Source organism: Microcebus murinus, chromosome 5 (genome assembly GCF_040939455.1).
Source record: "Microcebus murinus isolate Inina chromosome 5, M.murinus_Inina_mat1.0, whole genome shotgun sequence".
NCBI classification, from domain to species: Eukaryota; Metazoa; Chordata; class Mammalia; order Primates; family Cheirogaleidae; genus Microcebus; species Microcebus murinus.
In genome coordinates, this window is record NC_134108.1 from 112,944,477 (window position 1) to 112,957,620 (window position 13,144).

General features: G+C 54.1%; 1 protein-coding gene across 1 annotated transcript; it reads right to left on the reverse strand.

The window, feature by feature from the left end:
* Positions 1 to 3,457: 3,457 nt before the first annotated feature.
* TRIM40 (tripartite motif containing 40) lies at positions 3,458 to 11,710 on the reverse strand. The gene is given in 5 exon segments (XM_076003604.1): positions 3,458 to 4,486; positions 4,828 to 5,047; positions 5,695 to 5,867; positions 8,310 to 8,401; positions 11,583 to 11,710. Coding segments are annotated over 5 exon segments (873 nt in total). The 3' UTR covers positions 3,458 to 4,226.
* Between the last annotated feature and the right edge of the window lie 1,434 nt (positions 11,711 to 13,144).

The following is a 13,144-nucleotide window of genomic DNA, read 5'->3' on the forward strand; positions in this document are numbered from 1 at the left end:
CCCCAGGAAGGGCGAGAGGCGGGGGACACCGTGGTCACAGTGCCCCAGGAAGGGCGAGAGGCGGGGAACACCTTTGTAACAGTGCCCCAGGAAGGGCGAAAGGTGGGGGATACCATCGTCACAGTGCCCCAGGAAGGGCAAGAGGCGGGGGACACCGTGGTCACAGTGCCCCAGGAAGGGCGAAAGGTGGGGGATACCATCGTCACAGTGCCCCAGGAAGGGCAAGAGGCGGGGGACACCGTGGTCACAGTGCCCCAGGAAGGGCGAAAGGTGGGGGATACCGTGGTCACAGTGCCCCAGGAAGGGCGAAAGGTGGGGGATACCATCGTCACAGTGCCCCAGGAAGGGCGAGAGGCGGGGGACACCGTGGTCACAGTGCCCCAGGAAGGGCGAGAGGCGGGGGACACCGTGGTCACAGTGCCCCAGGAAGGGCGAGAGGCGGGGGACACCGTGGTCACAGTGCCCCAGGAAGGGCGAGAGGCGGGGGACACCGTGGTCACAGTGCCCCAGGAAGGGCGAGAGGCGGGGGACACCGTGGTCACAGTGCCCCAGGAAGGGCGAGAGGCGGGGGACACCGTGGTCACAGTGCCCCAGGAAGGGCGAGAGGCGGGGGACACCGTGGTCACAGTGCCCCAGGAAGGGCGAGAGGCGGGGGACACCGTGGTCACAGTGCCCCAGGAAGGGCGAGAGGCGGGGGACACCGTGGTCACAGTGCCCCAGGAAGGGCGAGAGGCGGGGGACACCGTGGTCACAGTGCCCCAGGAAGGGCGAGAGGCGGGGGACACCGTGGTCACAGTGCCCCAGGAAGGGCGAGAGGCGGGGGACACCGTGGTCACAGTGCCCCAGGAAGGGCGAGAGGCGGGGGACACCGTGGTCACAGTGCCCCAGGAAGGGCGAGAGGCGGGGGACACCGTGGTCACAGTGCCCCAGGAAGGGCGAGAGGCGGGGGACACCGTGGTCACAGTGCCCCAGGAAGGGCGAGAGGCGGGGGACACCGTGGTCACAGTGCCCCAGGAAGGGCGAGAGGCGGGGGACACCGTGGTCACAGTGCCCCAGGAAGGGCGAGAGGCGGGGGACACCGTGGTCACAGTGCCCCAGGAAGGGCGAGAGGCGGGGGACACCGTGGTCACAGTGCCCCAGGAAGGGCGAGAGGCGGGGGACACCGTGGTCACAGTGCCCCAGGAAGGGCGAGAGGCGGGGGACACCGTGGTCACAGTGCCCCAGGAAGGGCGAGAGGCGGGGGACACCGTGGTCACAGTGCCCCAGGAAGGGCGAGAGGCGGGGGACACCGTGGTCACAGTGCCCCAGGAAGGGCGAGAGGCGGGGGACACCGTGGTCACAGTGCCCCATGTAGGGCGAGAGGCGGGGGACACCGTGGTCACAGTGCCCCAGGAAGGGCGAGAGGCGGGGGACACCGTGGTCACAGTGCCCCAGGAAGGGCGAGAGGCGGGGGACACCGTGGTCACAGTGCCCCAGGAAGGGCGAGAGGCGGGGGACTGCTGGTCAGGGTACCGTGCAGGCTGGAGGTCACACTGGCCAGACCCCAGGAAGCGTCTTTGTGCCTGAGCTCGTGCAGCCCCGGACAGTTCGGGAGGCAGGGTCTGGACCCGCGCCCCATCTGGTGCAGAGGAGAAGGGGGCACCACGGCCGAACAGGTTCCAACCAGGGAGCGGTCCCCATTCGAGCTCGCCAGGCTGGGCTGTGGGATTGGACACTGGGAGGTCGGGGCGAGGCTGGAGGCAGGGTAGGGACAGGGACAGGCGTGTCCTGCGGCCCTCGGCAGCTCGGGCAGGGCTCCTGCGGGTGGCCGGCCTGGGGTCGGATGCCTAGGCTGCTCTGCCGCCACCTGCCACGTTCCTCGGGGATCTCGCTGAGTCTGGCGGACCTGGCAGTTTCAGCTCATTATCCTTGTCCCTCTTTGATAAGGTTTCTCTCGACAGGCCACCTGAGAGATTTGAGTGGCCGACCACCTCCTGTGGTCACCAAGGCCGGTGGTCAGGGCAGGGCCCGGGAGGCCGGGTAGTGCCGGGGTGGGACTTGTCTCCAGTGGAGACCGGGGCGGGCCCAGCACCCCTGCCGGGTGCACGGTCTCCTGTGCTATCAGCCTCGCCTGGGACGCTGCATTGCTAGCTGGCACCTGCAGGAGTGTCCTTTCCTTGTTCTTTGGGGGTCTGGTGCTTCTCAGAGATGACAGCGCCCTGACAGGCGGCTGCGCCTTCTTCCTGGACAGCCGCTCCAGGCCCCGGCTCCTCGCCGGCCCACTCCCGTCCAGGCCGTCCTGCACAAAGGTTCCAGACTGGTTCTCTTTAGACACCACTTTTCCCTTCACTCCCACCTCAAAACCTCTGACTGCTCACTATGTCACTATGTCGCCATGTCACCATGTCACTATGTCATGGCATCACCCATCCAGCCTGCTGGCTTCTGGTCTTCCCCATTCCTGAAAATTCCACACTAACCAGACCCGTTTCCCCACAGTCCTACAAACGCGGCATGGCTTTTTCCTACCTCCCTGCTTTCATTTGTGTGGTTATGCTGACCTGGAATGTTCTCACCTTTCTCTCCCACCTGTCCAACCCCCCTCCCCTGCAAGCCGCACCCTAGCTTTCCCAGCCTCCTGGTGTCTCTGCTCTGAATTCCCAGAGCACTTAGCAGTTGGTGACTGCTGAACTCGATGCAGCGACACGTTCTCTTATTATTCCTTGTGTGTGTCCTGGTCCCACAGCTAGATCACAGCTGGTGCAGCGGGTGTGCCACTTTCTGAAAAGATGGTATGACATACTTGAGTTTACCATATGTTGGGACTGCAGCAGACACCCAGCATGCACCGTATTCAATTCTGACAACAATCCCAGGCCACCAGGCCATCACCCTCCTTTGAGATGGTGGGAGGGGCAGTGCAGAGCTCAGAGAAGCTAAGAAACGTGCCCGGGTCACAGAGGTTTGGGGCGTCGGGACGGGACCTGAACGCAAGCCTGACGCCCACGTCCTGAGGCTTCGCACCGCCTCGCGGCACCTCCCTGCGGCTGCGCTTGGCTCTCTGTGTCCCTCAGCCCGCGTGGAGTGTGGCGCTGGCGGCCTCATCAGGGCGCAGTGCGTGCTAGTGAAAGGCAGCCGATGGCTCCCTTTGAATGCCGAGGGTCGCGGAGGGCTCTCACGCTTTCTGTTGATTCGTTCACACTTCCATTGACATTCTCCTGACGCCAGCTGTGAGCCGGCGCTGTCCCAGACATGGAGGACACATAGCATTGTCCTCGCTCGCCAGGGAGCGTGCGAAGGCGAAGGCCCTGTCACTGGGCTGCCTGTGTGGACTCTGCTGGCAGGCTCACGCTGGGGACTCTCCTAGCCAAACAAGCGAGGCGTATGCACAAATAACTGACAGACCATTGTGTTACTTATCCATTGCTCCCTAAAATGGCCACAAATCCACACATTTACTGCCTTAAGACAACACATATTTACTGTCTCACAGTTTCTGCAGGTCAGAAATTTGGGCACAGCTTAGCTGCTCCTCTGCTGGGTCTCACAGGCTGCAGTGGAGGTGTGGGCTGGACTGGAGCCTCACCTGGAGCCTCACCTGGAGCCTCACCTGAAGAAGAATCGGCTTCCACGGTCACTCACTCAGGTCATTGGCAGAATTCAGGCTCTTGCAGCCACAAGACTGAGAGCCTGTGCCTCCTGTTGGCTGAGGTGGGGCCTGCAGGCTGCTCCTGGCTCCTGGGGTCGCCTGCAGGGCCTTACCCAGGGCCACGCACTCCCTCAAGACAGCAAGGAGAGTCCCCAGAGTGAGCCTGCCAGCAGAGAGAGTCCGACACAAGCAGCACAGCTACAGGGCCTTCACTTTCGCACGCTCCCTCCTGCTCCAGGAGCTCGGGAGGAACGTTCCTGTGACACAGCTGCTGGGCTCGCTGTGTGGGGCACCGCCGCTGCGAGCTCATGCCACCCACACGCCTGGGCACACCTGCTTCACCACGCGACTGTGAGACACGCGCTGCCGCCGGCTCGCAGGTGAAGCGCTGATCTCGCAGATGGCCCTGGAGATCGAGGACGACCCCGCCGTGGCCTCAAGCGCCGTTGGAAGGAGGCTGTGGCATGAGGGACTGGGCACGTGCTCAGGCGACGGCAGGCCTGGAGACGCCCTGGCTGCGCCTAATGGGGCAGGACAGGTGGAGGAGGGGACAGAGAAGGCCCCGCCAAGCCTGGAGTGCGCGGCCGGTGAGAGCAGGTCAGAGCTGCTGGCGGTGGCTGAAGAGCGATTGGCCGACTCCTTTCTCCAGCTCGGGATAAAGAGCCTCTGCTCTCTGTGGGGCACTCCTGGAAACAGAGACCCTCACGAGCACACGGGTGTGTGTGCCTCCTGCCGACTCGCGCACTGGCCATGCAGCACCAAGACGCTGAGGCCTGTGGGGCCGCGGGTCTCGCGACCCTGCACATATCTGTGACGGACTGGCGCGCCGGTGACCCACCTGCTCTGCAGGTCGCGGCGCTCTAGGAGAGAGAGAATCGCGGTCAGTTCTCAGGTTCCTGTCACCCCCAATTCCCTTCCCACCTCTCTTGGAGGCCATGCCAGGGCGCCACCTTGAGAACTGGGGGGATGGTACCTTCTTCTGCACACACTCTGCTGCAGCAGCATGTGTGGCCTGGGATGAGCCACCACCAGCCCATGTCACCGCATGTCACGTGAGCCCCTCCCCCTCACACCTCCCAGAGGGGGCAGCAGGTAGGCTGCCTCAAACCCGGAGGACGCCAGCCTTTGGGCAAGCCTCGGGCCACGCACTTGCAGTGTGCCGGCACCTCGCTCCTTTGGGCAAGCCTCGGGCCACGCACCTGCAGTGTGCCGGCACCTCGCTCCTTGGCCGTCCTCTCGGGGCCGGCAACCAGGCTGCTGAGCTGCGCTGCTGCCTGGAGACCTCGAGGGCTCTGACCACCTCTGCGGCACGTCCTCCCACGGGCCCAGCCGCTGTGGAGGGGCACCCAGCCGTCCCCTGGTTTAGTGCAGTCTCTCCAGCTCAGTCTCCAGCCTGCGGTCCCCGTGGTCCACCTGGAACTACAGAGGGGGGCCCTAAGACTCAGGGGCCGACGGCTCCCTCCTGGCCCGTCGCAGTCGAGTGTGCGAGTGGGGTGCAGGTTCCTCAGCTCTCTCCCCCTCGCCACTGCCTCTGCGTGTCGCAGGCGTTGCAGAGACAGGGACATCCCCTCTTCCCACCTCACACTCGTGTGACCATCTACACATGCTGTGTCCTACCGCAGTGGGACACACACACATGTGCCACCCAGACGTGTCTTCTCACTGCCGGCCTTTAACCCCCCTTAGGGCGTAAGGGAAGGACAGATGTCACACCGAATGGGTGGAAGGAAAAAAAAGAAAGGTTGGAGACAGAAACGGAGACCTGTGGTTTGTGTAGTGATTTCAGTTGATGAGACGCTGTCTCCTTTGATCCTTACTCCTCACCAGGAGCCAGGGAGAGCAGGCTCTACCCAGATTGGTTCTCATTTAACATCAAAGTCACATGAAGGTCAGAGCTAGCAAAGAGTGAGCCGAGGCCAACACCTGGGCTCTCAGCCTCCACGACCTTCCCCCATCCCCAGCCCGCCCCAGCAGGCTGCTCCATGGAGGTCGCTGTGGGGAACAGGGTGGCAGGGCCCTAATGACACTCCAGGCAGTCTTTCCTTCTGGGAATCTAAGGAACCCACCTGCAGAGCCTGCAGTTTTTCCTCCTGAGCCTTGAGCTGATGTCGTTCTGCAATGTCCTTTCTGAGCTTCCTGCTCCGGTGGTTGAGTGGCTCCTGGAGACACAGGCACACCTGCTTGTCAGATGGGGTGAGGGTGGCACCCACAGGAGGGGCCAGTGGGACACAGTGGGGGTCTGAGACCCACCATAAGGCCAGCGTGAAATTCTGCCGAAAATAGGTGCTTGTCAGGTGTCATGCCTGGGATAAGGAACTTGAGATTTTATTTAGTAGATAATTATGAGAAAAAGGTAATGAATACATTTTTTAAGTCTTAGAACTACACAAGATTAACGGTATTAGAACCATTTCTACTTGAGTTCATGGTGCTTTATTCCCAACATTTTAAAGTTACGTGACAATCTTCTGGCACTTTCTACTGCTTCCCACTAGCAAGCAAAGCCAGTCTGGAGAGAAGGGCCTTGAGGAGGGGTGGTGGCTCTGGTCCTCTTCTCCTTGGCCCTTGCCGGCCAGATAGCAGAGCCCTCGAGTGGGTGCAAAGCCACAGCCCAGGCCGGCGAGCACTGTCCCTCTCAATCTTAACCCACTGACTGGATGGGTCACTGTGTCCCCAAAGCTATGGATGGAATGAATGATTTGAATTTCTAAAAAAAATTTGCTTTTAGGTTTCTGATAAACTGTGAGAGGAGCAAAAATAAACAGAGCTAGTCCTGGTATCAACACTGGACTGTAGTGAGCCAAAGTGGAGGACAGGGGAGGGTGTCAGCCAAAGACTCTGGAAACACCTTCCATGTAATCAACTGTTAGATGAGTTGCAAAATGCACTTGTCCTGCCCGGTAACAAGAGTGTTCAAAGCCACGGCAATAACCGCAGCATTGGCGCAAGAAGAAAGAAAATGAAAGAGGAGAGAGCTTGGAGGCAAGACATACAGCCATAAAGGAATTTTAAAAGAATGTGTAGGGCACAAATCGGGGAGAAGGGGCGGAATCTGTGGAAGACGGACGTGAGAAAACTGGCTTATGAAAAAGGAGAAATAAAACCGATCCTACCTAGAACCATCTGGGAAGGTGACTCCAGAGGGTTGCAGACCTATGTGCGAAAAGAAAATTATAAAATCAATTAAAAATTATGTTAGAGAATAGATTTGTGACATAGGTGTAGAGAAAGATGTCTTAAACAACCCCCAGGGCACAAACCATGAGGGAAATTTTAAATCTGATTACATCAAATTTAAGTATTTCTGTTCAATGGCAGCACCAGGGATGAAATTAACAGAGAAATTGGGAGGTGGTATCTTGAAGGTCTATAACCAACAAGAGAGTTATATGTAGAATAGAGGAAGGTAAGTGTTCACGTCAACAAGAAGGCAGGAACCCAACAGAATCTCAAAGAGTGTGAACAGTTAATTCACAGAGGAGAGGATGCAGCGGGCTACATAATGCACGTGGCCAGGTGCACAAGCTCTTCAGTGATTAGAGACATGGAAATTAACAGACAATGAAATTGTTTCCCACCCCGAGGATCAATGAAAATGAGACAGCTGGATAATGCCCAGCGGGGCAGATGCATGGGCCTGGGGCCCCGGCTAGCTGGGAGGCGTGTGCTGGCACAGCCCTTCTGGAGGGTCCCAGCCACCAAAGTGTGCTTTCTTCTGTGATCTGGTGGTCCTGCTTCTGGGTCAATATCCAGAGAATTCTTCACGTGGGGCCCAAGAGGACGTGTACACTGCAGCAGAGTAGGAGCCTCGTGAAGTCTACTCCTGGGAAACGGTTCAGCGAAATGTGGCAGGCCCCTGTGTGGGACACACGGAGCTGTCAGAAGTCAGGGACTGTTGGACACAGAACACGGGTCGATCTTGCAGATGCGATGCGGAGTGGAAAAGCAAGAGATAGGCGGAGGCTCGTCACAGCACAGCAGTTTGTATATTAAATAGTCAAACACAAAACAGCAATATGTGTTTTGGCAAATCTACAAATAAAAAGACAGCGACATTCACACGGCTGTCCACAGGAGTGGCTGGGGGAGGGACGGCGTGGAAACGGAAAATAAATGGCACAAGGAAAGGATCTGTGCACTGAAGATAAGGACGCACTGTTAACTGAAGAGTGTGTTTCATTAAACAAATCCCTCTCACCCCAGGTCAAAACAATGTCTTTAGGAGATTTTGGAGCTCTGCAGGGAGAAGACGAGGGTCGGGGAGACGGCCTGAGATTCTGCTGGAGGGGTCGAGGTCCCGGGACGGAGGTCAGCGAGGGCATTCGGCAAACGGAGCTTCCGTCTGCAGAGGAGACAGTGATGTCACCACCAAGTGACTAAAGGCGCGCCAGGTCCCTGGGCGACACCTGCAGGCATTCCCCAGCAGAGGGGATAAAGCCTCATGGAGGGACAGGGAGGCAGGAACGGTTGGCTCGCGGGCCTCACGGGAGACTGGCAGGCGCGGCCGGTGTGGAATCGCTCGCGTGAGCTCTGAAGGCACAGACACAGCCTCCACCCCTTCCCTCTGCTCTCTCCGTCCTCCCCGCGAGTAGCCTGCCCTTGCTGTCTGCACGTCCAGGCGGCCCTGTGTTCCTGGCCCTCTGTTCGTTCCTCATTTCCTTTGACGCGTCTCTGCGGTCACCTGTGATCTCCAGCCGTCGAATCCGGAAGGCCCCAAGCTCAGGCCCCTGGCCCCGCGCTGCCCTCTCCTGCCACTTTGCCACTTCGCTTTTCCTGCAGAAAGAAGCCTTCGCAGACGTGGGCTCCCCCACACTTTCTGTCTCTGACTGCGCCCTTAGCTTTCCATTCTGGAGGCTTCAGAGCCTACCGCAATCCCCAAACCAAATCTTTTTCGGGCAAAGTTCATGTTTTCAACCGAGAGCTAAGCACCTCCTGCTGCCCACCAGCCACTCACACCAGGTGGAGCGATCACTCTTGCTGTCCCTTCCTGCCCTCTTCTGCAGTGCACTCCTGACCTCCACCTGTCTGTCCTGGCGCCTGCCACTGTGCCTGCTGTTCAGCTCGGAGCCTGTCACGTTTCACCCTTGTCTGTGTTACTCCTGCCCCCACAGGTTGCTCACCAGCAAAGAGGAGCCGACCCCTCCACCAGCATGCAAGGCTCCCGTGGCCTCCCCGGTCACACTTCCAGGGGCCCCGGCTCCTCCGTGCTCTCCGCTGGCACACGGGCTGCTTTTGGTGGCCTGAGCTCGCCCTGCAGCCGCCCTCCCCTGGCTCAGCCTTTGCTTCCCCAGCCAGGGACATGCTGTTCAGGAGCCACAGTCCTGTCATCTGGCAGTATAAAGTCTAATAAAGGCAACCACAGACACTGTGTAAATGAAAAAATATAATAGCAGTAAAGACACGTACATGGTACAGTTGCAGATAACACAGACATATCATATACAATATCCCTCTGTTTTTAAAATATTTATTCATCAATTTTTTCATTAAAATGATATTTAATGGGTGCATATCACATGAATAAGGTATCCATTAGAATTAAAAAGCAAAATTCTATAAACGTTTATTTACCAAAGATATTCCTTAGGAAAAAAAAGATAAAATAAAATATAGAAAATAGTACAAGATCTGTCTTGCCTTAATGAACATTTGTAAGAGTTTGTTATTCTGTGAGCTATCAGATAAAATGTGACTTCACATTTGAAATCATATTAAGGCCAGGGATGGTGGCTCACGCCTGTGATCCTAGCACTGTGGGAGGCTGAGCCAGGAGAATCGATTGAGATCAGGGGGTCGAGACCAGCCTGAGCAAGAGCAAGATTCCATCTCTACTAAAAATAGAAAAAAATATTAGCCAGTCAACTAAAAATAGAAACAAAAAACTAGCTAGGTGTGGTGGCCCGTGCCTATAGTCCCAGGTATTTGGGATACTGAGACAAGAGGATGGCTTGAGCCCAGGAGTTTGAGGTTGCTGTGAGCTAGGCTGACGCCACGGCACTCTAGCCCAGGCAACAGAGTGAGACTCTGTCTAAAGAAAGAAAAGAAAGAAAAGAAAGAAAGAAATCATATTTAAAAATATTTTGATTAAAAGAGCATTAAATAATAATGAAACATGAGAACTTTGCAACATTAAAATTTGTTCTCAATTTACTAACAAAATATATAAAAGAAAAAGTTCTTAGATGAAAAGTACCTATCTCTGACACAGTAAAAAAAAATCACCAACTTTCAAAATGCATGCTCTTTACAGAACAAACAGCATCCCAAAATATGGGTGAAGATGATATCACCCATGATTGAGACCTAGAAAATGTCAGGAGATCAACTTAAAGGATGTATGCACAAACATAATGAGCTCAGCAAAGACTCTGATTTGCATCTATAAGTACAAACTGCTAAAAACTAATGTTACAAACTATATAGCTTCTCTTAACAGAGTCCGGGCACATGAGGTTTAAATAAAGACAATTTAACATCTGATTCAGACATATGAAGGAGAACTCGTAGTGATATAACCTGCTACTGGTTGAGAAGACTAAATAAGCTCCAAAAATCCATGATTCTTAAAGTAATCAACAAATTTAATGCCACAACCATTAAAATCTCAGGTAATGCTCTGTAAAACTCAGAAACATTGTATGAGAGCATTCGTCTGAAAGGACAGTCAACAGGAATATCAGGTAACAAAAGGTTGTTAGTCTCTGCATACTGTGGAAGAGAAAAAAAATTAAATGGCAAAGATGCTGCTAGATTTAAAAACTATATGACAATAGCTGGACATAGTGGCTCATACCTGCAATACCAGCACTTTGGGAGGCCATGGTGGGAGGATCATTTGAGCCTAGGAGTTGGAGACCAGACTGGGCAATATAGAGAGACCTTGTTTCTACAAAAAAAAATTAGCCAGGCAGGGTGGTGCCTGTAGTTCCAACTACTTGGGAGGCTGAGGCAGAGGATCAGTTGAGTCCAGGAGTTCGAGGTTATACTGAGCTATGATCAGCCTGGGCAAGACCTTGTCTCTCTAAAACAAACAAGCAAAATTACATAATAATAACCTTAAAACAGAAAAAATAATCAATGCACTAGGGTAATAAAAAGTCCATAATAAGAACTTAATTTATATCTAGCCAGAAACACCACCACAGGAACAGGAGAGCACTCTCTATTACAGAAGTGTTTTGGGGACAACTGGATACCAGAATACAGAAAAATTAATATGGAGTCATTCTTCACACAACATGCGATGTTAAGTTCCAAACAAACCAGGAATTAATCTTTAAAAATAACACAGAACAGTGTAACCGTATTAGACAACTTTCTTAGTATTCAAGACATGGAGATTGAGTCGTTAAAATGAATAGAACTCACTTAAATATAAATTTCTAATGTTATTGCCCCCAAAATGCAATTAGAAAGAAAAGAAATAACAGAATAAGAAAAACGTAGGTGAAACATAACACATGGTGTTGGAGACTAAGACTCAACATATTCCAACGACTTGTCCTGACTTGTCCTACGCATGGAAAATAGCCTAAGACGAAAATAGCACCCAGCCCCCCAGCTATAGTTCTGAGAAGAATGCATTCCATGACGTGTTTGCTCCAGGGCATGCTACCTGCAATTGTTCCCGACCCCCTGCCAGGTTGGGGTTGAGTGATCAATCACAAACAGCTTTCGGTGCCATTGAGATGCTAATTGGGGCTGATTAGCCCACACCCAAGCCTCATCATCCCCCCACTCTATTTTTCTGTTTTTACTTCCTTGTTTTCTGTATATAAAACCTACTAAAAATCTAAGTAAAGTAGACCTTGACAACCCTTTGCTTGGTCTCGTTTCTTTCTCTCGCCCATCTCTTTCAGGCACGGTCCCCCTCGCCCCCACGAGTAACAGAAGGTCCCGCGGCCGGGACAACATGGCTCATCATCTGAAAGATAAATGACTTTGGCGTAATCACGTGGCGTCCCTGCCCTGACGCTGGGGCGTGTGAGGCGGTCTTCTTGGGCAGAGCCGCTCCCGCAGCACCGCGGCCAGGCGAAGTGAAGCAGCCAAGTGGCCGTCATGCGCTGAGCCAGCCAGGCACATTGCGGACATCGACACCAACACTGCTCGGTCAGGGAAACAGGTATACAAACGAGACTTTGCAGATTTACAACTCTTTCAGTCTTCCTAGAGTACAGTCAGGGATTATATAATTACTTTAAAAATAACATAAATTATAATATTTAACCTACATTTTAATTCATTTACTTTCTCTACTTTAAGAAATAGAAACATGATAAAAAAATCATTAAAAAGAAAATCCTTAATTTCAGAACTGTGCTATCAACATCCACAAGCACACACAGGACCCGCTACTAGAATCACTTCTTCAGAAATGCCCCCAACTCTCTTGCCTCTCCCTCTCCCTATTATTTTTCAGACAACTCTTTATCCTTGGGGTGAATGTACCATCACCTTTTCGCTGAGCATCTGCCCTCAAATAGCCTCTTCAAACATGTTAAATCCTGACTTTTAGGCCTCAGACTGGTGCTCCAACCTGCCTGCCCACACTGGCCATTCATTCTCCCATAGGTCCATTTCCCAAACCATTGCTACACCACCTGTCTGCTCTCTCGTCAAAGCTTTTGCATCCCGGCCTGCACCCACGCTGCTGATGCTCCTTCTCTTAGGTGCGGAGCCTCATGTGCAGCAAAATGCTGTTTATTTTGAACATCTGGGTGCAGATGGGTGGAGGCGAAAAAGCGTCCACGAGAGAAAAGGGGAGAGCTTTGGGTTTTATTGAGGGTTTTTCAGGGGGAATAAGTGGGCCAGAACAGCTACTTGTAATTAATTCTTTTGCAAACAACCAACTTCTGAGACCCTGCCCCAGCACATCCGTCCTTCAGCTCTGGTGCCGTCTTTACCACGAGAGCTGGGGAGGGACAGACTTCGTCTCCATCAGTGGGGGAGGGGCAGGGGTGCCGGCTGCAGCTGGCTGTTAGATTCATAAAGTCCGGCGACTCTCCAGACTCCTGCGGCTCTTGTTTCACAAGCATAAGTTTTGCATTAACTGCATTCTGTCCTATACATACTTTTCGAGTTCCCACCTGGAACAAACCTAACACCTTCCTCACATATGACTGAGGAAATAAAAAACAGAATGCCTGAGCCATCTCCAAAACTGCAGAATTACCTACACTTGCAGGCACCTCCTTTTCTTCCCTGCTACAGGGACTCTCCCCCCAGCCCACGGCTCCCTTCTCTGCGGCGTCTCGCTGCGTGCAGCGCCGCTCCACAGCGTCTGCTGTCACTTCCTTCACTCCTGCCTGTCTTGTGGCGTATTAGGGTAAGTCTCCTTTGCCAGGTCCTCCTCTGCCTACATCTAAACGATGGCCTTGGCCGGGCACAGTGGCTCACGCCTGTAATCCTAGCACTCTGGGAGGCCAAGGCGGGCAGATTGCTTGAGGTCAGGAGTTCGAGACCAGCCTGAGCAAGAGCGAGACCCCGTCTCTACTATAAATAGAAAGAAATTAATTG